The 27,164-nt window shown below is 42.7% G+C and overlaps 1 protein-coding gene across 1 annotated transcript; it reads right to left on the bottom strand.

The window, feature by feature from the left end:
* Positions 1-1,094: 1,094 nt before the first annotated feature.
* MAT2B (methionine adenosyltransferase 2B) lies at positions 1,095-16,165 on the bottom strand. The gene is made up of 7 exons (XM_045028757.1): positions 15,926-16,165; positions 9,649-9,843; positions 8,560-8,674; positions 7,982-8,134; positions 6,248-6,441; positions 4,274-4,387; positions 1,095-2,706 (listed from the first exon to the last, which is right to left on the bottom strand). Exons 1-7 carry the CDS (start codon positions 16,148-16,150, stop codon positions 2,536-2,538), a joined length of 1,167 nt encoding a protein of 388 aa, XP_044884692.1. The 5' UTR covers positions 16,151-16,165; the 3' UTR covers positions 1,095-2,535.
* Positions 16,166-27,164: the final 10,999 nt, after the last annotated feature.

The following is a 27,164-nucleotide window of genomic DNA, read 5'->3' on the forward strand; positions in this document are numbered from 1 at the left end:
CAAAGAACTATTTAAATAATATCTCAGACATGAAAAACTTTTGGACACAAAATTAAGTGGGTTTTCAAGGAAGTCTCTAGATAAATGCAATGAGCCAAAAAACAGCCTTTTAAAATTACACCCTAAAAAGAGAACCAATGTCTGCTGATCACCTGTTGCAGGAGGACAAGCTCAGAGGCCCAAGCAATAGAGGGAAACAGGCAGATCTGCGCAGGATGGGTGCTTGTTCTGAGCTAACAGCTGTTATGAACTCATAACCACAAAAAAATGCCTCTGTCAACTTGAAGGACTCATCACCTTCCAGAACCCTGGCTGGAGGTGTGATCTCTGTAGGTTCTTTTATTGTTTTAATATTTTCTATTTAAGGCTTTCACCTTAATAGTGGTAACTTATAACTGTGGGCAATTATGCTGTTTATAGCCTCTAAAGAGAAAGCAAAGTATAGATGCAGATATGGATCTCAGCCCAAGAGAGGTGATGACTGAGGAGCTGGTACATAAAGTGGGTGCTCTTGCTGGACCATGAGGGTGAAGGGGGTGAGGGCTCCGGCTGGGGGTAGGCTCTAGGGTGGGGCTGAGGATGAGAGGTTTGGGGTGCAGGAGGGTGCTCCAGGGCTACAGTGGGAAGAGAGGACTCCCCCCAGCTCTCTCCTCCCACAACAGCACCTGGGCTGATGGAGAGAGGTACCTCTCCCCCCCACAGAGTTGCGGGGGATGGGGCTGCAGAACAGGCACCCCTCTCCTGGCCGGTCCGGTTGGGGCCAGGCTGGCTGGGTCTGGCCCAAGAGAGGGGCACCACCCCCAGCAGCTTGGGGCCAAGCTAGGTTGGGGCCGGGGGAGGGTGGTTCCCGGGTGGGTCCCTGAGCTGCACTAGAAAGGCTGTTACGCAGCTGCCCAACTTGCAGGAAACTTAGCACTCCACCCCTCCCCTTAGGGACTGTGGCCCATCAGTTGAGAAACATTTCTCTAGCCCATGACTGGGGAGTTAAATTTACTTGCTTTTACCATTATTTCCTCCAGGGCATATGAACATTGTGAAGCGGGTTGTAACTAATTAAGATTTAGAAAAAATTCTTGAGTCAACCACTAACACTGATGCCAGCAACATATATTTATTGTCATTTTCAAGATATAACTTACTGTGTGCACATCAGGACTTCAGACTAAAACAAACAAGTTTATCATAAACTTGTAACTCATGTCAGAGAAGGAATTAGAGGGACTGATTTTAAAGTTGGCATGTAATAGATTTTTAAAACTGGTGATCTTCAGCTTTTTTGATCCATAAAGGCCTGAAGGGTTTCCAGGTTTTTTCTATTTATTTTTGCCTCAAATCTAGAATATTAAATCCAGTTTTCTGTGGTCTCCCTGGAAGATCTCAGAACAGGAATATTGTAAGCATCAAGATCTTACTGGTAGTTTGAATCTTTAAACAAGGACATTAGCATACATCAATTCTCAGAAATGTTAATTGGGCACTGAATTCAAACAGGTGTTAAGAACAAAGTTTTGAATAGTCTAAGACTTGTTTGCGTTAAGGAGCTTACACTGTTGTAGTTACTGAGCAAACCCTTAATGTAGGCATTACACCAGTAAGACACTTTCCGCATCAGTGTATGTGCCTATCTCAGGAGTTTTCACAGGGGAAACTACATTGTTGTTCTTGACTTTCTTCCCCTCAATTGTGCAGCTTTCACTTTTACTCTTTTTGATGCCCTTGTTTTACTACTTCTCCTACCACACAGTGTTCCAGCCTATATAGGATCTGAGTTTCTAGTATAACAAACAGGAAAACGAATATACACTTCAAACCTTTACACAAAGCAAAGGAGGGCCCAAGCCCATTTCCCTCTCTTCTTCCCCTCCCTACACTTGGCAGGTCACCTTTAAAAAGAGACAAATGCATACAATGAACAAATATATGAAGCTGCAGGAGTTCCAAGATATATAACATTGTGAAAATATATCTCAAGCATAAAAACTACACTCAGTAATTGCAAAAATAAAGTTTCACATTCTTTTAAACATTTTGATCCAAGCTCAAAGCAAATGAACATTAAACCTCAATGATTCTCGCTTTAACCCACATTAGTACAATAACTTTAAAATTTAAAAAAAAAAAAGTGGAATCTTTTTTAGTGATAAAGAAACTGGCCAGGTCCTTCAAAGGATATACTGTACATATAGCAAAGACCCTAAGCATCAACAGTATATTCCAGCCAACAGGAAGTCTCCAGCTGGCCTGTTTCATACTTAGCATCAAATGTTACTGAAGACTAAGAACCATAATTCACTATGATCAGACATTCGGTTAGACCAGTACAAATAGAAGGAAAAACAAAACACTTTAAACAAGGTTCATTTTTTGCCACTGAGCTTTTTAGGCTAACAATTTCACTAGTGCAAGACCATATTTTTACCTGATTCGATGAAAGCTCATAAGTGTCACAATTTTTTAAGAACACTCATACAAAACTATTTTTTTCCTTTTTTAAAAAAGTGCCACATACCATACTTTCATTAAAAAGTTTACAAATTAATGGAAGACAGTCTGTCTCCATCTCTTGTCAACAAGGAAAGGCCAAAGTGATTCTTTGATCCCAACTCGAAACGGCGTTCGTTGTCCTATTCCCAGCATCTCTAGCTTGGAGCAGTCGAGCTGAGCATTCCTCGGACGAAGAGCACCCACTACTGGGCTATCAGTAATCTTTAAAAAAAAAAAAAAGAAACACTATATACAATTAAAAATGGAGGCTTCTAAATAAGAATGAGTTTACACTATCATTTGTTGCTTTCAATATGTTTGTTCCCTTCAGGAGAGAGCCTACATAAGGAGTTCCTGCCACCTGAAATGCCCTTCCTTTCTCTCCATCTCAGACCTTATCTCAAATTAAAAGTTAAGTTGAAATCCATTTCCTCACTTACCTAAAATTTTTGAACAATGAAAGGCCAGGGAGACAATTTTTCATTTTGTGGAGCATTTAAGGATGGTGTGTATTAACCACCCTACAGAAAATCCCATTTTACTTGTACTCCTTGTGTGAATCTTCTTTATGACAAGTGGAAGAGTTCCCCTTCAGTTAGACAGCTACAGAATGCACCAGACCTGTCTGAACTGGTAAAGAGTGAGCCATTTAATGTTTTTTCACATCATTGTCTCCTCTCTTCCATATCTTATCCCCAACTCCCCTGACAACGGCCAGGAAATGAGCAGATATGGATAACGGATGAGAAGTGCATGTTCGTGGGATGAAAAATGCTTTAGAGACCTGCTTCTGCCACCAACAGTAAAGGTAGTTAAATATATGATCTCAGACCAACCTCTTTTTTGAGTGTAAGGTGTCTTTCTTCCATGTCACATTTTAGTACTAACTTTAGTAATTAAGAATCCCTGAACTTGTGAGCTAGTAAGTCTCACTTTACCTTTAAATATAAACCCTAGAAGTTAACAGCATCTCACTACTAACATATGTAGTAGATTTTTTTTAAGCAAGTCTGATCCTGAGGTGCTAAGCATTTTCAACTTGCCCTTTTCCCTCAAATTTCTTCCTGTCTAGTTTAGATTTACATAAACTCAAAGGTTATACGTTTTTAAATCCACCATTCTAAATATCCATGGATATTTCTCAACAATGAAGACCTATTCAGAGAATGGAATTTGAAAAGAAATAATAGTAACTTAAACATTACAACAATACAAAGGAGATTACAAAATTTACTGTATCTTAATTTGAAGATAGTCTTCCTTTAATGAAAAAAATCTAAGAAGCAAAAATTAGTTACAACTTTATTGATTACTAAGAGAAATCGCTCAGTTTACAAAAAGTAGTCTGCAAAACTAAGGTATGCTAAATTAAATCTATGACTGCTAATTAAGTAGTTGGCTATTATTCATTTTAAAAATATCAAAAGACTCTGCTTTAGCCAGCTGTATCCTAGAAATACTTTACACACTAGACTTGCACATTTCTATAAGAATATACTGTACTTATGGGTAGGTTGATTTCTGACTGAAACAATACGTGTTATAGGAAATCAGAATCCAGTTAACCTAGCAGCTGTCATTTCCTTGCAGGAGAAGATATCTGACAAAGTTGTTGGCAATACATCATACTATACTGAGGATTTTTGGGACCCTTCTTATTGCAATACTAAGATGTAACTGTTCATGCTATCAGGAGAAGTGGCTCACTTGTATTTTCAGTACAAGAAAGTGGCTCAAATGAAAGCATTCAGAAATTTCTATACTTTTGTATAGCCTCAACATTACTTACTGGTCTCAAGTGGCTGCTGGGAAGGTTGAAAGCATCTGCTATAGCACAGGCCATTTCATACTTGGTCATCTGTTCGTTACCAGACCAGTGGAATGTTCCTTTTATTGATGGATCCTAGAAAGAAACAAGCACAGATGAAGGGTCAGGCTGGCTCTTTTACAGAAATAGATTATACAGGCTGACATTCAAACAAGACATGCCATCCTGAAAAACAAGTTAACAATTAATTTAAATACTTCTGGAAAGAATATATATTTCCAGAGTAGAGATTGAGCAGATGCTTGGGATGTGAAAAATGTAGCCCTTATAAAGCTATCAGAGACGCTGAATACGCTTGACTCAACTGTGCATGAATTGAATGCACTCTTAAAGATGACACATGACAGAAAAGGTTAAATGTATAGAAAAATCCATTCTAAGCCAATCATTTATCAAAATTCAAATAATGCAAGTGTGACAGACACCATGAACCCTCTTCTCCCTCACATCAAATGAGGCGATGTAGAAGTACTCAGATTGAACAAAGGCATAACTTTTTATATATATAGGTGTTGACAAGTCCAATCCTGTCCACATAATATGGCTGGCTGTGCAGTATACTTGTCACCTCACACACAGCGATTTTTGGGTAGTGACTGCCAAAGCTAATATTGCAAGACAATTTCAGTGTAGTGTTTCCACATGTTTGCAGCTTGCTGAAAAGTTACAATTTTGCACTTCAACATGAATTTTTCCATGCATAGTTCCTATCAATAGCTTTTTGGGGGAAATTATGCCTGCCAGTTTTGAGTTAAATTGGAAAAATACACTTACCATTTAAAAAAATTCTAACTGCAGTTTTTAGAAGAGTGATGGGACTGGGATAGTTGGAAACAGCTAAAGGTTGAAAGATGGCTCTTGGACATGTAAGTAGCTCTTTGGAGAGCTGTACTTCTGCCAGGTTTTGGGGGGGTGACCAACTTATTTTGGTTTTGCAGAACTATGAGAGTTTGAAAACTGTCCATTGAATATGTACAGTCTAGAAGTGCACACAATGGACAGATTAACTGAACGTGCCTGCACAACTCTGAAGTGTACACTCTGCATAAAGATTCTGGGCTGTTCCCTCTTAAACTGGGAGCTACTGCCTGCTGGCTAGCCCTCTAAGCCCTTATTTCCCCAGAACTGTGTTTGTTTGAAATTGGGATCATTAGAGAAAATTCAGTTAATGCTTCCAGGGCCCAACATGTTTGAAACTTGTTACATGGGAGTGCTTCCCCAGGCTTCTCTTTGGCCTTCTCAGTTGGAGTCTATCTACAGCAGCTAAATGTTATTACCAGGGTTATCTGCATATATGAATACCTCCTCCATGGTCCTACTCTGACAGCTCAGCTGAAAGAGCTCTGTAGTGGCGGCTTAATGAGGATTGTATAAGAAGGTACAAGATGGTAGAGAGCTCATGTTCCATTTCAGAAAAATTGGAGCATTTACAGTTTCTCTGAAACCCTGACCTCTCTATCAATATCCACCCCATTCTGTCTCTCTGCAGCTCCATCAAATATTTTTTATGCCACACTCAGCACCACTGCATGAGCATCTTAAAGAACTGTGTCCACCATGAAGTCTAATCAATGTTGATCTTAAATTTTCTACCATTTGGGGTTTTTTGTACAATTTATTGTAGAAATACTACGGTGATGAACTGATTACTTGCATTTTTAGTCCTAGAGACAGCAAGATTCATGGTCATTATAATTTCTTGTATGCAAACAGCTAAGAAAGCTCTGGGTCCTGCTCTCCCACTCTCATCCTTGCAACTTACAATTCCATCATTTCCCAAGTAGCACAATACTCGGGAAGGGTCATGGATAGAGTTATTGAAGTAGCAGAGGCTCAGCCCAATGCTCTGAAAATTAGAACCAGAACCTTGGATTTGATTTGGTACTCAACTGTACCACAGCAGGGAGGGAAAAATTAAAAAACAAAAATTCTCACCAACATTCTCTTCTCTGATAGCTGCCGGCAAACACTGGCTACATCATTGATGTTGGTGGGAAATCGCTGTTGCCAATGGTCCATATTGGCTGATTTGTTACTGAACTGCACTTTATCAAACATAACAGTCACAGCACTCTCTTCCAGATTTTCTACTTCCCCATACAAGATAGGAATTCTGAGCACTGCAGCACCTAAGAGGTAAAATATTCTTTTAAAAGCATTAAAAGGAAACTATGAATAGCTATGACCTAATGAACCCTTGAGAATAACCCTCAGAGAATTTCAGAATGTGAATAAAAATTGTTTTAGACATTTGGTAAACATTACATATATTCACACTCCTAAAAGAAAACCAGTATTAACTGTGATTGCTGTCATCTCATTTTTAGTCAATATGAAGTTTTCAAATTTCATATAGAACTGAGAACATTTATATATAGTAAATTAGAGTTGCTAAAATTACACCAAAAGACATCTATTCCTCTTTGTATAAAGCAGACATTTATATAGCTAATACTTCTATTCAAAGTGTTTATAATGCCAATGATCTGTACTGTCAATGGACAGGGAGAGGCACTTAAAGGTGAATACCCAAGACTTGCAGAGAAAAGATAAGAACAATATAAAACGAATGAGAGAAAAAAAAGGCATCTCACAAGGGAACCATGGTGGGGGGTGGGTGGGAGGGGAGGGGAACAATATTACAGAGAAAGTGAGAAATTAGTAAACAGAGGGGATTAAATTAACTCAAGTGGCTACTTTAAAAAAAATCATCAAAGAAAATATGTAAATTTAGGCAATTAGGAAGTGAAGAACAACATATAAGTTGCTGAGACTGTACAAGAGATTTTTTCATGAATGAACACTTGCAAAGTGTGACTATATACAAGATTGCTGTCTGGATGATATATTCCCTAAGGTAGCAAGGGAATTATCATTTGCTTTGACACTAACAGTTTTGAAAGGTTATCAAAACTGAGACAGGGAAGAAAGAACAGAGAACCATTTTGGGTTGTTGGGTTTTGTTTTTTTTAAAGGAAGCCAAGTGATCTCTCGTTGCTTCAAACAAAAATAAAAAATATATATATCATAAGAAAAACCACTAAAAACCTAATAGAAGTATTCACAATACAAATATATAAAGATCTTGCAACACAAACTTGATTGGTTTCTTTTATTCTAGAATCACAAACTTAATAGTTGAAAGAGTGATCCATGTACTATTTGGATTTTAGTAAAACGATTCAGTATATTATGATATCTTATTCAAAATCAACTTAAATCTGCTTACATAGGAATACAGCCATAGACTGATTACTGAATGAAAGACCATAACCAAAGGGTTATGAAACACAGCAAAGTACTGAGTTGGGGGAAGGTGTCTAGTGTTGGGCCCAGTGTTACCTTCATTACCAATCCAGAAGAGGGAGCAAACAGCATCTTAATAAAATTCAGAGATGATACTAAATTGTGAGGTTTTGCAAACACTATTAGGATAGAAATAATACAAAGGCAGCTACTGAGTTCAGGAACATCAGCAAAGAAAATTAGATTCCACTGGTAGGAAAGAGGAAACAATCCCACAGGGACAGGAAGTTAGATTAGATGTTCTAGCAGGTCTTTTTCAAATCTAGACTCTATGATTTTATTAATTTAATATGACCTATTAGCTCATCTGTAACAAAGTGAGAAGAAAAAAAAACTTCAATTGTATTTAAATTGTATTCTTACCTTCATTATTTTCAAGGACTGCCTTTTCTCCTTCTAATTTAGTTTTACCATAAAGATTTAGGGGATTTGGTGCATCACTCTCTTTATAAGGAGGATTTGTTCCATCAAACACATAGTCTGTACTAATGTAGATCAGAAATGCTCCAACTCCAGCTAAGATAAAAGATGGGGGGGGGGGGGGGGAATAAAGAAAAAAAAAAAATTACCATGAGAGATAAAGGGGGAAATTGCTATTCATTGCACCTAAAGACATTAGTACTCTGTTTAATTCAAATTCACTATAATTCATACTTTCAGTACGAAACTAGTCATGGATGGGAAAAAAAATGCATGGTCTAGATTTAATACTATCCCCCTTGCCTTCTCACCCCTTCATTCCCTCACTTTGTCACCTTGCTAATCCTCCACACATATACGTGTTGTCTTCACCTAAATAAGCTAGATAGAAAGCTTGTTGAGGCAATGATGGATCTTGGCTGTTTAAGTGTGGAATGTTATGCATACTTATACCACTGTATAAATTAATGCAGTATCCTGGCAAAAAAAATAAAAATGAATCCATCTCATTGTCTCTTTACCTGCTTCTTTTGCTAAGTTCCCTGAAGCAGTCACATTGAGCTGAGAAACAGCATCTGCTTGACTTTCTACAACATCTGGTCTTCTCTCAGCAGCACAATGCACTATCACATGAGGCTGAAAATTAAAGACTCAATTTTAATGAGGAACAAAATAAAAAAAAATAGCAATTGTGCCCTCAACATAGAAACCAGGCCTGTCATCTACAGAGAAACTAAATAGTATTATAATTTAATTGTGGCACTGCTCCACAACAATCATCATTTATTGTGAAATCTCAAAGAGCTTTCTTTCCTTTGGAAATGCAATAGAATAAAGCTGCCTTAAGATTTTACAATAAATATCTAAGGATCTCATTCAGTAATTTTGCAGTCATGACCCTCAATAATATCTATCTTACAGCAAGGAGTTTTGTTCTCATCTGAGTGTTAAAGATGATATGGGTTAGACTCAATACCCAATCATCCAGAATGGTAATTAAACAATGCTAACCAAATTAGATTTAAATGGTATTAATGCAGAGTTCATAAATGATTTGCTTGGCAGGTGTTGACCAGGCACAAGAGCTTTATAACTCTTTTCTAGACTAGGTCCCTATTTATTCTAGAATAAATGTTTAAAAAGCGTATTCCCTGGTAGCTGTGAAACAGCTTGGAAGTTTGCGAAACACAGCATTGACTGTTACAAGCAGATTTCTGCCATGAGAGAAACAAGGTATACAGAATAATTATTTGTATCTTTAGTGCGATGAAACCTTATTGTAACACTGCAGTGTCTTCATACAAATCATTACAGAACTGTAACTGCTTTTTATTTAACTACCAAATGTGTGTGTTTACACTGACTTGCTGTTGATTTTTGTATCTAGGGATATTACGCAAACACAGAGTAGTCACTGTACAAATTAGCGGAACAACAAAACTGCCATCTTCTTCCAAACTACTACCTCATAGGATTTTGGAGTGCAACTGGGATCATATGAGCTAACTGGTGTAAGGCATCTTAAACTTATTTGTTTAATGAAGGCTACACATAGTCTCCAGTGCAATATGGCAAGTTGTCTGCTTCTTCTTGCCTTCCAGTAATCTTACCTGAAAATCCTGGATAATGTCATGAACCTCAACAGAATTCAGAAGATTAACTCGTTCAAATTTGGGTCGAGCTCTTCTGTATCCACAGCCAACTGCATGCCAATTGTTTTCATTAAATTCTTTGTACACGGCTCTGCCAAGAAGCCCAGTAGCTCCTGTAATCAGAACACGTCTATTGGGAATATCAACATCTTCCTGGGGGAAAAAAAAGAAAGAACACACATTTGTTTTTATTTCCATTATACTTAACGTCTCAGTTAATGTTTTATTATTTGGATGCAACCATAATCAGCGCGAATGAGTGTGATCATATTATTCCTGAAAAACATTCAGGTTTGCTTTCTTCACTGTTTTCAAAAACGTAATGATTAAGTAATACATGGAGCCCTATAAAGCTTTGTAAAATGTAAATACTTGAAAGCATAGGATAATGTTACAGCAGCGAATATAGATACACATATGTGGGTTAGTTCAGAGATCTGAACTGCAGAGCTTCATTCAGAAACTTATTTATGTCAGTAGAGGTGAATGAAAGAATGAAAAAATATCAAAAACAAAGGGTCAGATATTTAAGGGAGCTCATAATTCAGTAGCTCCACTGCACAACAGGAAGATCTGGTTCTGCTTCTGAAGATCTGGCTCTGAATGTTTTGTTGAAAAAGTTGTAAACTAATCCTGCAACAAGCTCCTTCTGGGAAGCTTCTGTACCCAGGAAGGGTCCCGCTCACTACAAAAGGATTCTGCAGAGGTATTCTCATGAGGCGCTCACTGCAGAATTGAGATGTAAATTGAATATTTCAGGCAAATAATAAATAAAATACTCACACAATTCATGTTTAGTTGAACAAGATGAATCAGAAAAATGCTTTGATTATTCAACCTGTTCCAAATGTCCATGTGGTATACTAAAGCATACTTCAATGCTTAAACAAGATTACCTACAGATAAACTTATATAAATTACATACAAAATGGAGAGTGCAAGAATCTTTAATAATGAAAAGTGACTAGTAACCTCAATATAGGGGTTGTGAGCTGCTTCTCCTATAATTATAAGCAAAAATATGGTATACTTAAATTTAGTCAGATAACTGGAGGATGTTTTAGAGAATCACTCTGAATTTACAAGACAAAAATTGGATGCTCATTTAAATTTGCACTAGAAACGGAGAACACGTCAGATGAAATCTAAGCAAAGTGATAAGCTTTAACAGTTTAAGTAGATGCAATTTGTATTCGGTTACTCTACCTTGCACAGACAGCACAAATGAGTAAGCAAGTTTATGACCAGGAAACCATTTCAAACAGACTTGGATAAACAATCATGGGTCTTTCCAGCTTGCCAGCAGATAGCAAACATCTGCCATAGTTTCAGAACAAATTTATTTTAAGTATGAAATAGATCAGATTTCCCAACTTCTATACATAATCCACCCACAATAAGCATTACACTGATTCTTTACTGAATGCCTCCCTGAAGCAACGTTTGCTCTGCAAGCAGATCCAGTGGCTGTCTCTGCTGGTGTTCATGGTTTTGTGTGTCAGCAGCAGCACTGACAGGGTGAACAGAACCAATGGAAGTAACAAGTCTTGTCAATTTTAAGGTTCCTTGGGAAATCAGCTACAGAGGTACTGGAGCAGTCTTTCTGCAGACTCAGAATGACAACACCCTATCTCAACACATTCAGAAGATTTTCCTTTAAAATCAGAAGATATGGAAGCTTAAATCCTAACTCCTGGTTTTGCTCCATATTCCACTTTTTTGCTTCTGCATTTCTCTAGCTAAAGGGGCAGGGGTGAATATTATATATTCAAGTTATGTCTGGCAACTGCTGTGCCTAGGTAACTCAAGTTGCACAGGTCTGCTAGCTCTTTTTTGAGCTTGTTAAAATTACCAATCCCATTTTATATCAAATTACAAGAGGGTAGATACTTTTACTTTAATATTAAAACTGTGACATGACTGCTGAATGTCAGCCTGAGTTTTACTGTAGTCCTGCCTGATTAGAGGATACATCCAAAAAGCTAGTTATGGCTATGAAGGTTTCCGATAAGATTTCTCTCTATATTTTTAACTTAAATTGTATAAAGCAACATAAAGAGTAGTCTGTAATGTTTTGAGTGTCATTCCGTTGCACACAAGTTTTATCAAATTGACAGATTCAAGATACTGTTCAAAGAAGCCTCACTGTTGGCCAGGATTTCCAGGCATTCTATAATTGAGAAGCAGTCACCTGCATTCGAACACTTCCAACTATGAATATAAAAGTTCCATTACCAGCTAATTTGTAACTGTACCCACTATTTGAGTGGTAGAATAAAGCACTGTACAGATACATCCCACTCTTCAAGAAGTTCAGTGTTCATGGAGGATAGAGGCAAAGGAAGTTTTGAAGCACGAACTAGGATGTTAACCTGAGTTATTTAACAGTAAAGTCTGAAATACGATCAAAAGAACTTTAATCAGAGATCTCTCTTTCAGATAAAAAGAAAAGAATGAATATGCAATGACACCAAAAGCTGAGAAACAGAAAATTTTAAAAGACAACATTCCTCTGTAGACACTACTTGAATGTAATTTAAGAGTATGAGTTTTCAAATGAGGTGGAAAGTTTCAAGCTTTCACCTTGAAACTTGTTATAAAAATATTTTAGATGAAATCTAGACTACATAAGGAGATATGAGCTTGACAGCATGACACAACGATGCAGTCCAACTGTTAAAATCCTTTAAATTTCAATGCTAATACAATTTAGTGATGACAACACACAGTAATTGGCTATGAATTGGCAACCAATGCAGTTTTGGGCTGTACCATGCACATTGTCATAAACAGATAGTTAAGGGTTAATGCCTCTTTTACCTGCAAAGGGTTAAGAAGTTCACTTAGCCTAGCTGACACCTGACCAGAGGAACCAATGGAGGAACAAGATGTTTCAAAAGGAAGGAGGGAAGTTTCCTTTGTTTAGAGTCAGTTTCAGTAGGAGTGAAAAAGATCAAGGAACCAGCCTCTTATCAGAGTAGTAAGTTTTAGAAAGAAATAAATAGGTTTATGTTTATTTTCTTTTGTAACTTGTCTTTGTGCAATTAGGGGAGTAATCAAATTTGGGTATTCTTGTGTGCACTAAGGTTTTTGCCCAAGGGAACATCCTGTGTTTTAAATCTGTTGTCTGTGAGATCAGCTTGTATGCTGTCTCCCAGAGATTTTTTTCTTTTCTGCCACTTCCATCTATTTGGCTCCAATCTCCCCCGCCTCGGTTACAGTTTTGGGCTTCCCATCTAGGATGTACCTTTCTATTTCCTCAGGAACACCCTCTAAGAACTGCTCCATTTGCATTAGGAAGGACAGATCTTCCAGAGATTTAACACTTGCTCCTGATATCCAGGCATCCCAATTCTTTCCAATGTAGTAGGCATGTCGTGTAAATGACACATCTGGTTTTCACCTTAGGGCTCTGAACCGCCGATGGGCATGCTCGGGTGTTAGCCCCATTCTGATTCTGGCCTTGTTTTTAAAAAGTTCATAAATTGTACATAGGCATTTCAGCCACCCCCTCTGCTAAGGATCCTCCATCTCCTCAGCCTGGAGTTGGAGGTTTGAGGCCACCCGCTTGAGGAGCTCTTCATGCGCCTTAAAGTCCTCCTGTAGAATGGGCGGAGGGGCTGCTATGGTCTCCTCCGGCACCAGCAAGGGGGCCAGTCCAGCTCCCAGGGCGTCGGGAGTTGCCGGAGGTTTGATCCCCGAGACCGAATCCGGGCCTGGTATCACCTGCTCGGTACCCGTCGACTTTTGACTCTGTCATGGCGGGGGGGGGGGGGGCGCGAAGGGAGGAGGACACTGAATGGGCATGGGACACTCCTGCTACCGAGCGGGGTCTCACCTGGGTGGGCAACTGCAGCCACCGTGCCCCTTGCCACTGACTGGCTTGGGTACCAGGCGGTGCAAATTGCTCGAGGAGTGGTACGGCTCGGGGACGGGAGGCTGGGTGCCGAAGCCGAGATCACCATTGACCATACGGTGTCGTAAGAGCGGCGGGAGCGTCTATGGTCGTGTCAGTGCAGACCTCGAGAAGTGGACCTCAATGACGAGGAGAGGTGCTCGTCGGAGGTGCTGCTGTCATAGTCATCCCAGCGGTCGTAGCTATAACGCCTAGGTGCCTGTTGAGGGGAGCTCCAGGCGTGGTGTCTGGTGGAGCCGGTACTCAAACCTGAGTGTCTGTAATGACGGTGTCAGGATCTGCTCCTGTAGCCACAATTCGAGGAGTGTCGACGCCGCCTGTCTCAATGCCTGTCCCCTCCAGTGGGGTGTAGAGGCCCCTTGAGACTCCCGCGCAGGCGAGTCAGCCAATCTGAGCAGAATGGAGGGCTGACGCGAGCTAAGAGAAGACCTTGTTGAACAGGGCGGCGCATGGTCCTCAGAGTGGAGACTGTGTCTTGCCAGGGAGGGCTGGTGTGCTCCCAACGGCGGCTTCTCTCAGGACCAGATGCCCGTCTGAAGCGGCACACCCGGCACCGGAAGGGAGAGGATGTCACGCGCAGCCTCCGATGTCGACGGCATTCTCACCGCAGGAGAGGCACACGCAGACGGGACTGGGCTACTCCGCTCAGCACGAGTCGGAGGTCTGGGTCCCGAGGGGGATCGTGGGCTGCCCAACTCAGGGCCGGCCTTACCCCTGTCCTTTTGTCGGTGCCGCTGATTCTTTCCCTGCTTCTTAGCAGGTGAGCAGTGCCGGCTGGTGGAGAGAGCCAACGCAGATTCCATTAGCAAGGCCCGGAGCCGGATATCCCTCTCTCGTTTACTTCAGGGCTTGAACAAACTGCAGATTTTACAGCGGTCTGTAATGTGGGTCTCGCCCAAGCAGCGGAGACACTGAGTGTGTGGGTCACTTCTTGGCACAGAACTGCAACAGGAGTTGCACGACTTAAAGCCTGGGGTATGGGGCATGCCCTGCACCAGGCAGCTAACTAAAGAAGTTATCCAACTACTGGAGACAAGTACTACTAAGGCTAATAGGAGAGCTACAGCAAAGCTGGAGCACAAAGTTCTGACTACCTTCACTGGCAGCAAGAAGGAACTGAGGGTGGGGGGGAGTGCGCAGTTCCCCTTATAGCGCGATACAGAGGCGCCACATCAGGGGTCGCAGGGGTGTCCCCCTCCCCCCCACGGGTACTGCTAAGGGAAAAACTTCCGGCATCGGTGCACGTGGCGAGCACGCATACCTACTGTGGAATACACATGAGCAATCGCTCGAAGGAGGAGGATGGAGTCTTAGACCATTACAAAAAGAGTGCTATTGTCCCCCCCGGAGGTAAACATCTGGATGAGGCACAAGCCTGATTTATTAAAATCAAATTAAAGAGCATATACAACAGAAGTGGTAATAATGGATCCCACTAAACGTAACATTATCTTCAAGTAAATGGAATACATACTTTTAGATAATGCAGACAGAGATTACTCCCCCAGGAACAGGAAGCTGAAGGAACCTTTTCATCAGTTGATCTGATAACAGTTTCATAAATAACTACCTCTTACTGCCCAGAAATCTAATTAGATTTGTTTTCCTTCCTTAGGTCCAGTGATGTTTATAATGCAGTACTGATGAGCATTGCTGTCTGGCTAGGTTTGGGGTAGGGCTACATCAGACATGGCAGGAGCACCTATTTCAAAACTAGGGGATTCATTGTGCAGTGGGCTGCTTGTTTGGGGCGCTAGGTGACCCTGGCTAGCCTGGAGAGCTGAGGTGGGCAGGCTACTTGGGAGCCGGGTCTCCACTCAGAGTCATGCTACAGGAGAGGAGTTGTCCCGCTCCCCCAGCTCCGCTGCTAGGGGTGAGAGCAGACGGCGCCACCCGACCCAGCCCGCAGAGCCGCCCAGACGAGGTGGCAAGTGGGGAAATTTGCCCCAGGCCCTGCAGAGGTCGCCCCGCAAGATATAATAGTCTATAGTATTGCGAATTGTTTGTATGGACGGGCCCCCCGACATTGCTTTCCCCCAGGCCCCCTGAATCGTCCGGGCGGCCCGGCCAGCCGGGAGCTTGCCCGATGCGGTGCCGACGCACGGCGATGGCTCTACGGGGCGCAGGCCTACGGGGGGGGCGGGGCAGCCAGAAACAGGCCGCAGGTGCTGCCCGCGCGGGAGGGGTCTGGCGAGTCGGCCCCGGCGGCTAGAGGCCCCGCCAGCGGCTGTTACGGGTCAGGCCGATCCTCCCCCGTCACTGCCCCCGGGCGGTGCGGGGAGTCAGCCTAAGCCCCCCCCGCGGCCGCTCTCCGCTCACCTCCACCAGCTCGCACTGCCCCGGCACGAAGCGGATCTTGAGCTCCTTCTCCCGGCCAACCATCCCCGCCGGCCTCGGCCTCCCGCCGCGCCACTGACCCCCTGGCTCCGGGAGCGGCCGACAACCGCTTCCGAGCTCACTGCGCAGCTCGGCAGCTGATTGGTTCCTCCGCCGGGAGAGGTGGGGTGTACGTGAGGCGCGCCGGGCTCCATCGCGCCCGCTCATTGGCCCCGCTCTCAGCCGGCGCACGCGCGGGGCTTAGTCATGAGCCCATTGGCCGGAGGGGGCCTCACGGGCACACAACGCTTCTTAAAGGGGCAGCAGCCCCGTTACGCTTTGGTTTGACAGGTAGGGGAACCGGCCCAGCCCCGCTGCTCCCCAGGGTGGTGCAGTGACAGCGCGGGGCTCGGCTGCGGCTGGTGCCGCCTCGGCCACACGTCGCTCAGACTGAGTTGGCTGGTGCTAGCTACGCCCTGGCCTAGACAAGGCCCCGCGGCAGGGAGTGGGGCTGGTGGGGCCCGGGTCAAGCCCTCCATCTGCTGGGCTGCGGGGCCAACAGGGCTGGTTCCGGGACCTGGGCAGGCCCCAGCACCGGGCCGGAGCTCAGCCCCCTCTGATAACTGAGGCAGCCCCAACCTCACTCGTTTTCAGTGGGCTGGGGCAGGGGTGCGGGAGGGCCTGAGTGCTTCATCTGTGGGGGTGGCTCTGGGGTGGGGATGAGGGGTTTGGGGTGCAGGAGGGTGCACCGGGCTGGGACTGAGGGGTTTGGAGGGCATGAGGGAGATCAGGGTTCGGGCAGGTGGTTGGGGCATGGGGGGGGGAGGAGTGACAGCTCCAGCTGGGGGTGTGGGCTCTGGGCTGGGGCTGGGGGGTTTGGAGCACAGGAGAGGGGTCTGGCAGAAGGGTTACGGGTGTGTGAGGGGGCTCTGGGCTGGGGGAGGGGTTGGTGTGAATGGGGAGAGGGCTCCATCTGGGGTTGAGGTATTTGGGGTGCAGGAGGGGGCACCAGGCTGAGGCTAGGGTGACTAGAGAACAAGTGTGAAAAATCAGGAGGGAGGTAGAGGGTAATAGGAGCCTATATAAGAAAAGACCCCAAAATTGGGACTGTCCCTATAAAATTGGAACATCTGGTCAACCTAGGTGAGGCAGAGAGGTTCAGGATGTGGGAGGGAGCTCTGGGCTGGGGCAGGTGGTTAGGGCACAAGGGGGTGTGGGTTCTGTGTGGGGGTGCAGGCTCTGGGCTGGGGATGAGGGATTTGGGATGCAGGAGGGGGCTTCAGATGGGGGTGGGATAGAGAGGTTTGGGATGTGGGAGGGGCTGGGGTGCAGGGGGAGGGCTTTATCTGGGGGTACAGACTCTGAGGTGCAGGGGGAGGGATGAGGAGTTTGGGGGCAGGAGGGGACTCTGGGTTTGGGGAGGGGGCACAGGGTTACCTTCAGCAACTCCCAGTCAGGGGGGTGGCTAAGGCAGGCTTTGTGCCTGTCCTGACTCCATGCTGCACCCCAGAAGCAGGCAGCAGCAGTTAGGCTCCTAAGCGGAGGTACAGCAAGAGGTTCTGCATACTGCTCTTGACTGCAGGCACCGCCCCCGCAGCTCCCATTGGTCGTGGTTTCCGGTCAATGGGAGTTCAGAGCCAGTGCTCGGGGTAGGGGCAGCACATGGAGCCCCGTGATGTCTGTCCTCCTCCCGCACCCTCACCTAGGAGACTGCTGTGCTGGCCACTTCCCGGGCACAGTGCAGAGCCAGGACCAGTAGGGATTAGCCTGCCTTAGCTCCCCAGCAGCACTGATCGGACTTTTAATGGCCTGGTTGGCGGTACTGACCGGAGCTGCCAGGGTCCCTTTTCGATCAGATGTTCCAGTCAAAAAACGGATACCTGGTCACCTTACCCCCGTCTAGCCCTGGATGGAGGGAATGGAGCCAGTTTGAGTACGCAGCAGCAGAGACCACCTGTCTCCTCACAGCCACAGGGGGTTGTTTGGATGCTGCAGCTCCATTAACCCTCTACAGCAGGGGTTTTCAAACTGTGTCAGGACCCCAAAATAGGTCACCACCCCCTTTCAGTGGGGTCATCAGGACTGGCATTAGACTTGCTGGGGCACGGGGCCAACGCCTGAGCCTCACCACTCAGGGCCGAAGCCCAAGCCGCACTGCCTGGGGCCTAAAGGCTTCAGCCCTGGCTGTCGGGGCTCAGATTACTGGTGCTCCCCCGCCCAGGGCTGAAGTCCTTCAGCTTTGGCTCCCTGACCAAGGCAGTGGAGTTCAGGCTTTGACACCTCAATACAGGGTGGTGGGGTTTGGACAGGCTAGTGCTTTTTTTCTCTTCCCCCCCATTATACCATTTGTGTACTTTTTATTTGCTTTCTGGTTTTGAGCATTTAGGCCAGGGTGGATTTGATTTAAATCATGATTTAAATCACTAGTCAGGAAGACTCGATTTAATCATGGATTTCTACATTAAAGTGCATTCTTGTTGTTAAAACCTTAATACATATTCTTCACAGCTCAAAGATAAAGCACTTTAAAAATGTATCTATTTGAAAACTTTTCAGATGAGTTTTACAGCTAAATCAGAAAATGAATGATTGATTGGTTATTTCATTTACCAGAGGTAATTGAGGCAGATATTTGTGAAGTCACTGAGAGGTGAACTCTCTCCAGTTCAACAGGTTAATCATTAATATTTGGAGGATTTTCTTGCCATGCTGTATTAGGAGATCACCACCAGACAGACATTTAAATTGTTTTATTTAACTAAAACAACAACAACATTATATATTCTGGATTTTTTTCCTTCAACAGCAAACACAATATTTTAACAAAACAAGCATGTTTGCATTTAGTTAAACATTCAAATTTTTTAAAATCAAGTTCGTTTTTGTTTGTTAAAATTGTTTTTAATGAAAATAGTTAAATGAAGTATTTAAAAAACAAAAATTAAATGGACTGTCAGCCAGGTCAACATGAGAAACTTAAAATATTGGCTTCTGCAGCAAACTCAGTCATCTTCACCTTCATTTTCCTGTTTGTTCATAATCTGGAAAAGAAAAACCTGCTTTTTCAGGTCCCAAATGGTTTCTCAATTTGGAATGAATTAGTCCAAAGGAAGAAAATATTCTTTCTACATTGGCAGAAGAAGCTACTGCTGTTAAAAGTGAGATTATCGCTTCAACAGTTTCTGAATCCAAGTGCTTAAGTGACTTCCACCAGTTCACTGGTGTGACTTTCTTTAAAACATCATCAGCAAACATATTTCTTGAATGGTTCATGAAACACTATCATTGGCAGATAACTCTGAAACTATAGAAAATGGTGATCTTGAAGGTGGATAGTCTTCAGAATCCTGTATGTTGAGGATGGATTCTCCTAAACAAAATAAGTCAATGCAGTTATTTAATTATTATTACCTTACTGCTCATTTAGTATTACTCATTGCATTCACTGACACTCAGTACTACATTAAAGGTGAAATTGTAAAAGGAAGATCTGCCTATTTCAGGTATTTATTTTTTATCACAATGGCATCTAAAATGATAGTACCATTGAGCAAAAAATATAGTTGTTCTAACATAGGAAGACAGGCAGTCCTTAAAAAGAAGTATGAAATAAAAAAAGTTTACCAACCTGAAGATCCTGCATGTTCAGATATGTTCCTTTCATCATCTTCAACACAGCTTCCTCCTGAGAAGGAACACTTCTCATGATGTTGTTTCTTTTGGGCAACCAGGCCTTGCATTTCTTTGTTGCACTGTTTGCATTTTGCACACATGCCTGTCTTACCCACAGGTAGAGGAACTTCATTAAAATATTTCAAACTGGGTCTCTTTTACAGCCTGCTGCCATTGTAGGTTTTCCCTTCTAGTGAGAGAATGATATGGTAGATCTCAAATCAATGAAGGCTACACTCAGAAAGACCTCATGACTTCTGGAATATGCTGCTCCAAGTTTCACTTTTGTTTCTACTGCCTGTCCCTCCCTTCTCACATTTATCTCCAGACTTCTCCTCCTTGTCCAGATCTTTTCTGCCCCCAACTATCTTCTATTCATTGAACTTTTAGAAACTTTGCACTTTTAGAGAGTGGTAAGGGATTGACTCTGTGTACACAAATTTTCAGAGAGACAATAGGGTTGTCTGTTTTTTCTCACCTCTATATATTATTTATTTATAAACATTTTTGTTGTTAACAAGCATGTTCTCTGGAGACACAAGTCCACAGTTTGAGAACTGCAAAACTAAGCATCTCTGATGGTATATTCTAGACTGAGCACTGAGTCCCATTGGGTAGATAAAAAGATTAACCTAAATAATTTATACAGAAGCCCCTGGAACCCCATAAAATTGGGTCCCTGATCCATGAACTATTGGAACTCATTTACAAAACTTTTCTTAAACATTACATGACTATATTGTCTCATACTATAGAATTAGAATTTATAATCCCTATTCCATGATGAGGTATCTTTTAGATATAATGTTTCTTAATTAAAACCATCTTTAGATAGGGTTTTTTCCTCAAAAAGCATTTTATTAAAAAATCCAATTTGATTTTTTTATTTAGATTTAAATTTTAAAAATGTTTGTTTTAAATCACTGATTTTTATCCACCCCTGATTTAGTCACATTTTAAAGCTTTCATCAGCAACCAGAACGTCTAGAAACTAACTTTAAAAAATGTAAAAGATTCACAGAAAAACTCCAAGAGTAGTGTTTTAAGAAAAACACAAAATATAATGAGACTAATATTAAAATTAAGAGATTTGGCACCATTTTAGAGACCCCATCTCTGTTGACTTTACAAGCAATAAATGTGACATTCCTAGTGACTGAGACTGAGAAGAAAATATCGGTTGAAGTTTAGCCACTCTGCTTTAGATGGCAGTTCTGAAGCCTGACTCCAAAGGAATAGAGGGGACATGTAATGTTTGGAATGTGTTATTCTTGGATTACACTAAATAATCTTTCACTGCAAACTAGACTCTAGCAAAGACAGGGCTCGAGTCTCTCCCAGGACAATGAATTTCAGTTAATTTTAAATGTGTGTTCCTGTTTGTCTTCCCAAACGTACCTGTTTATGACTTTCTACTGCTGGAAAGTATGAATTCTGTAGTCAGAATTCTTTCTAGAATTCACTGGAAGTAGTATTGTTGCCTTCACTTCACTTCTAGTTTATATCAGAAGCTGTTTGTATCCACAGTGGCTCCAACTGAAGAAATTAGCTTTCCACTAAGGTCATTCTCCTCTTAGTACAAATAGGGGAGGGCCAATGGTGCCACTCTATTCAGATAATACAAAATTAATCAGCCTCCAGACTCCGAACTAGATAAGGAACAGATTAGTTCTTTCCTGCTCATAAACAAAAGTAGATTTATTTGTAAAACAGCATGATCACTCTTCTAAAGCAAATACAGCCTCATCAAACAAGGCTCCTGGTCTCTACTGAAACCTAAGGACTAGGAGTAGAAAGTCAGATTCTACAGATGCTGAGCTCCTTCAATTCTCAGGGTTTCCAGTGGGAGTTGAGGGCATCTGTAGCCAACACCTTGAAGATGGGCTCAACATACGTTTCACAAATCCAGTTAAATAAATGTGCTCTGTGCACATATGCTACCATTCTGAAAATCGGCATCAGGATTAGTGTAACATTCCTACCAAACACTGGGGGGAGGAGGGAGAGAATTACCCTTTTGCAGGGCCGGCTCCAGACCCCAGCGCGCCAAGCGCGCGCTTGGGGCAGCATGCCGCGGGGGGCGCTCTGCCTGTCGCCAGGAGGGCAGCAGGCGGCTCCGGTGGACCTTCCGCAGGCGTGCCTGCGGAGGGTCCGGAGGTCCGCGGCTCCGGTGGACCTGCCGCAGGCGTGCCTGCGGATGCTCCACTGAAGCCACGGGACCAGCAGACCCTCCACAGGCACGTCTGCAGGAGGTCCACTGGAGCCGCGGGACCGGCGACCGCCAGAGCGCCCCCCGCGGCATGCCGCCGTGCTTGGGGCAGCGAAATTACTAGAGCTGCCCCTGCCCTTTTGGATTTATTTTACAAAAAAAACAAAACACACACACACAAAAATTAGGTTCCTTTACTATTCACTAGAGCTAGATAGGAAACTGTTTTCCATCCCATGAGAAATTTAAAGATTGAAATTTTACCCAATCCAAATCAGGATGAAAAATTTGCAATTTCAAGGATATTCACAAACCAATAAGCAAAAAAGCATTAGGTCAACAGACATTTTGTTTGGATTATTTTGAAAAGTTTCATTTTGATTTTAACCTTTAAAAATTAAATCTTTTTAGCGTAAAACATTTTAAAACAGAAGTCATTTTGAACCAGAAAATTAAACTTTTTATTTTGAAAATGTCAAAATGGAATGTTTTTGCAATTTCTAAAGTTTTTCCCAAATAGTTTTTCTACTTGGGAGGTTAATTGAAGCAGATACTTTATCAAAACTGAAATTGTTTATGGGAAAGTGACATTTCCTGACAAAAAATGCTTTGTTAGAAAATTCTTGACCAATTTTACTATTTACAGGCATGTATTCAGTTTTATGAATTTCTAGGTTTGGTTGTATCATTTGCTTTTGCATAGTTAAGCAAAAACAAACTGATATTCACAGGGCCTTAGTATTTCTGAAAGTAAGGATTCAGTTGTATTGCCTCAACATTAACCAGGAAATACCAGGAATAATTGTTAATTATAACAAACGGACAGTAAAAATGCTTTTTTGGCATAGGGAAGTTTAAAACCTTATAGAATGGATGAAGGTCAGTTGCTCTCTACCCCAAAATTTACAACCAAGAAAAACTCTTTGAATGAATTCCGTGATAAATAGTAAATAATGTTTACAGAAGTTGTGAAACTTGGATACTGGTAATTTGGAAAAAAAAGTCTATTGGTTATTTTTAATAACATTTTTCTCATGTTATAATTTATGTTACTGAGTAACTTTGATAAGAATGTTTAACCCAGTTTAAATCATAATTACCATATAGACTTGTTTATTAGCCTGTTCGTTTATAAGCTGACCCCCCCCAAGATGGTTAGGTAAAAATAGCAAAAACTGTATGACCCTTTCATAAGCTGACCCTATATTTCAGGGGTTGGCAAACTTTGGCTCCAATCCATCAGGGTAAGCCGCAGGCGGGCTGGGACGTTTTGTTTACTTGGAGCATCTGCAGGCACGGAGCTCGTCAGCTCCCAGTGTCTGTGGTTTGCCATTCCGAGCCAATGGGAGCTGTGGGAAGTGGCGTGTTAACTGGGATGATGTTTTGTTGCGGATCAATTAGAGAACATGCTCGTTTAAAGTTGTGCAAAGCTCCCTTATAATATTGTTTGGCAGCTGCCTGCTTTGTCCACTGGTTGCAGAAAGAGCAGCCTTTGGAGCTAGCTGGTGGGGGCTTGGGACCAGGGTGGACTGGCAGCCTCCCCCTCCGCATCCCCATCAGCTCCCTTAAGTTCTCTGTGTGGAAAGCTGCCCAGCAAGCTATCCATTGCCAGCAGTTCAGCTGTCCCTCTCTGCACAGCTGTGTGCTGCTCCTGCCCTCTACCTTGGAGCTGCTCCCGGGAGCCTCCTGCTTGCAGTGCAATGGGGGAGAGAAAGTGGGGGGTGCTAATGTCAGGGTGTCCCCCCTCCCCCTTTACCTCATCTCCACAGAGCAGGGGAGGACATGACAGGGCTCAGGCCAGAGGGAGCTTGTTGGCAGCTGCTGCCTCAACTTGCTGATCTACTTAAAAAGGAAATGTACTTAGAGTAGGGTCAGCATACTTAAAGGGGCAATGTGCATCCTCTCACAAACACTATGTCTTTCTCTCTCCCCCCCACCCCCACCACACACATGGGGTGTGTGTGTGTGTGTGTGTGTGTGTGTGTGTCTGTCTGCCATGTTGTCTCCTCTCCCTCCATTTGTGATGCCTTGTAGAGTGTGAGGTTACCTTAAACAACAATGTATTAACCCTTGAGGCTCAGCTAAGTGCTAGTTCATCATTTAACAGTAAGGTATTCCCTGGGAAATATTCCACCCTCTGACTCCACCACCTCAACCAAGCTTCAATCATCATTGCTGTGTACAGTATTAAATTGTTCAAAACTTATACTACTTATAGATATAGAATGTCTTTTGCCTGTCCCAAAAAAAAAGTTTTCCTGGGACCTAACCCCCGTATTTACATTAGTTCTTATGGGGAAATTGGATTTGCTTAATGTAGCATTTTTCAAGAACGTAACAACATTAAGCAAGGAATTATTGTATTGGAACACATTTACCAGGCCTTGAAGTAACTGAGACGATACAGGTACTGTACTTGTGTTTCTCCAGCCATGAGGTTACTGTTTTATTAAAAGAGATTCAGCACAAGACAAGCTGTATTTTCCATCTTTGCTGTTCTTTTGCTCCCCTTAGAGTGTGACTACACACACACACACACACACACACACACACTTCTCAGAAAGTACAGTTAATGTCAAACAGCTCTCCTAAAAACAACAACTTCTAGTTACAGGGAATAAGAAACTCTTTGATTTTAATAGTATTCCTTTCTGTCAAGGTTCCCTCCCCCACTCTGAACTTTAGGGTACAGATGTGGGGACCTGCATGGACACTTCTAAGCTTACTTACAAGCTTAGATCCGGTAACACTGCCACCAGCCAGAATTCCAGTGTCTGGCACACTCCCTGTCCCCCCAAAAACTTTCCCCTCCCTGGGCTGCCTTGAGGCTTTTCCACCAAGTCCCTGGTGATACTGATCCAACCCCTTGGATCTTAACACAAGGAGAAATTAACCATCCCCCCCTCCTTTCCCCCACCAACTCCTGGTGAGTCTAGACCCAATTCCCTGGGATCTTAAAACAAGAAGAAAATCAATCAGGTTCTTAAAAAGAAAGCTTTTAATTAAAGAAAGAAAAGGTAAAAATTCTTTCTGTAAAATCAGGATGAAAAATACTTTACAGGGTAATCAGATTCAGATAGCCCAGAGGTACCCCTTCTAGCCTTAGGTTCAAAGTTACAGCAAACAGAGGTAAAATCCTCTCAGCAAAAAAGAACATTTACAGGTTGAGAAAACATAAGACTAACACGCCTTGCCTGTGCTACTTACAAGTTTGAAACATGAGAGACTGATTCAGAAAGATTTGGAGAGCCTGGATTGATGTCTGGTCCCTCTCAGTCCGGAGAATGAACAACCCCAAAAACAAAGACTTCCCTCCTCCAAGATTTGAAAGTATCTTGTCTCCTTATTGGTCCTCTGGTCAGGTGTCAGCCAGGTTTACTGAGCTTCTTAACCCTTTACAAGTAAGAGAGACATTAACGCTTAACTATCTGTTTATGACAATTTCAAAATGGTTTAACTATAGGATTTAAATGGTGATTGTTACAATGGGAGTTGCCAACCGTAACTCAACACAGAACTCCAGCCACACTGAACTGCTTGTTACAATTAAAACGGGTTTATTAATTTCTTTTCCACTGTGGGTCTCAGAACATCTGAGCTGTGAGAGGAGATAACACCCCCCCACTCAGGTCTTAGATCTCTACAGTCACCTCTCTCAGAGCAGGAGCTTGCCTCCTCTCCCTTCACACCAAGCATTTAGGCTGCAATTCCCCCTCCCCAAGTGTGATCACTTTAGGAAGTCTGATGGTACTGACACATGGTCCTGTTATTGCCCAAGGGCTAATAGGGTTTACCAATAACCAGCCAGACTTCAAACTGAAATACACTTATTTAAGACAAATGCATTACAAAGAATGAAAACTGTCTGCACACACAGCTTATCAGATGTCACATCTTCTACATGAAGACCCTAGTAGGTCTGTCCAAAGTTTGTCAGTTCTTTGTTCTGAAAGAGCTTAAGCTCTGAATCTGTATTAGGCTATGGCTACATTAGCGCTTCAAAGCGCTGCCGCGGCAGCGCTCCTGCGGCAGCGCTTTGAAGCGCTAAGTGTAGTCAAAGCCCCAGCGCTGGGAGAAAGCTCTCCCAGCGCTGTCTGTACTCCAGCTCCCTGTGGGGAATAACGGACAGCGCTGGGAGCCGTGCTCCCAGCGCTGGGGCTTTGACTACACTGGCGCTTTGTAGCGCCGCAATTTGCAGCGCTGCAGAGGGTGTTTTTTCACACCCTGCTGCAGCGCTGCAAATTTGCAAGTGTAGCCATAGCCTTAGTCAGTCTTCCTTCCTCAGGCCTCCCAAAAGTAGTAAACAAATCAGTGCCCCTTTTGGGGGCTGGAGGTGGGGGGGGGGGGGGAGAGAAAGGATAGCTACAAAGCTTCAAGGGGCTGGGTATCTACTTACAGCAAGACAGGAACACAAGATGTATACATATCTCTTCTTATTAATTCAATTCAAGGGTCTATGAATATTCCCACATATGCACAATATGACATGCTTCAAAGATCTCACTTCTGTCACAAGCCATCCTTTTCAACATACCTTCAATGTGATTGCTATTCCCACCCCTTCATCTACCACCAAGCTCAGAGTCTACATAATGGGTATACTAAAAAACAAATCCTTAGTTGCATTCATCTGCACAGTAGTTATTTGAAATCCTATCTGCTGTTATAACCGACAGGTTCTGTCTCAGGATACTTAAGAGACAAGTTTCAGTTTTACTTTCTCAATTGGGACAGCAAGTAGTATGTGTCTTTAACGATGCTATTTGCCCAGATAGCACTGTAGACAGAATGAATCTTACACAAGCCCGATAAAAGGTAGGCTGTTTCAGACTTCGCCCTTGCCCCTCAATCATGTACATGACTATCCATAAACTTTGTAATAACCTCAAGGACAGTGTACATAGAAGATAACATATTACGTGTTCTACATGTATCACAGCACGAGTGGCTATGTAATTTGCCTCCTGAAAACTAGGATACCCTAGCCCAGTGGTCCCCAACCTTTTTGTGGCTATTAGCACATTCATGTTTTCAGAAGAGTGTGATGGGCGCCAACAATTTTTCAAGGCTTATTTTGTATTTGTACATTAAATATGAAAATCATAATATATGAATCCATAAGATAGAGTAATTGCTGAATAATTTAATACCTTTTGCATGTAAAATTACCCTTTCACCTTACCATGTGAATTTGCTCTTTTTTTAAAATCTACCTGTAAGAAAAATTAAGGAGTTTTTACAAAATAAATATAAAAGTTTTCATCTTATTTATTTTTAAAAAAAGTTAATCATTGAACTGCTGGTCCAAATATATTTATTATTCTTACTTTAACATAGAATGAAGCCTGCAGCCCCAGAGTT

The sequence above is a fragment of the Mauremys mutica genome, chromosome 8, assembly GCF_020497125.1.
Source record: "Mauremys mutica isolate MM-2020 ecotype Southern chromosome 8, ASM2049712v1, whole genome shotgun sequence".
NCBI classification, from domain to species: domain Eukaryota; kingdom Metazoa; phylum Chordata; order Testudines; family Geoemydidae; genus Mauremys; species Mauremys mutica.

Coding starts and splice junctions, on each gene's coding strand:
- MAT2B (XM_045028757.1), bottom strand. CDS start 16,150: ATGAGCGGGCGCGATGGAGCCCGGCGCGCCTCACGTACACCCCACCTC. Junction 8,135..8,559: donor GAACTTAGCAAAAGAAGCAG/GTAAAGAGACAA, acceptor CTTTTATCTTAG/CTGGAGTTGGAGCATTTCTG. Junction 4,388..6,247: donor TATCAGAGAAGAGAATGTTG/GTGAGAATTTTT, acceptor GTTTCTTTCTAG/GATCCATCAATAAAAGGAAC.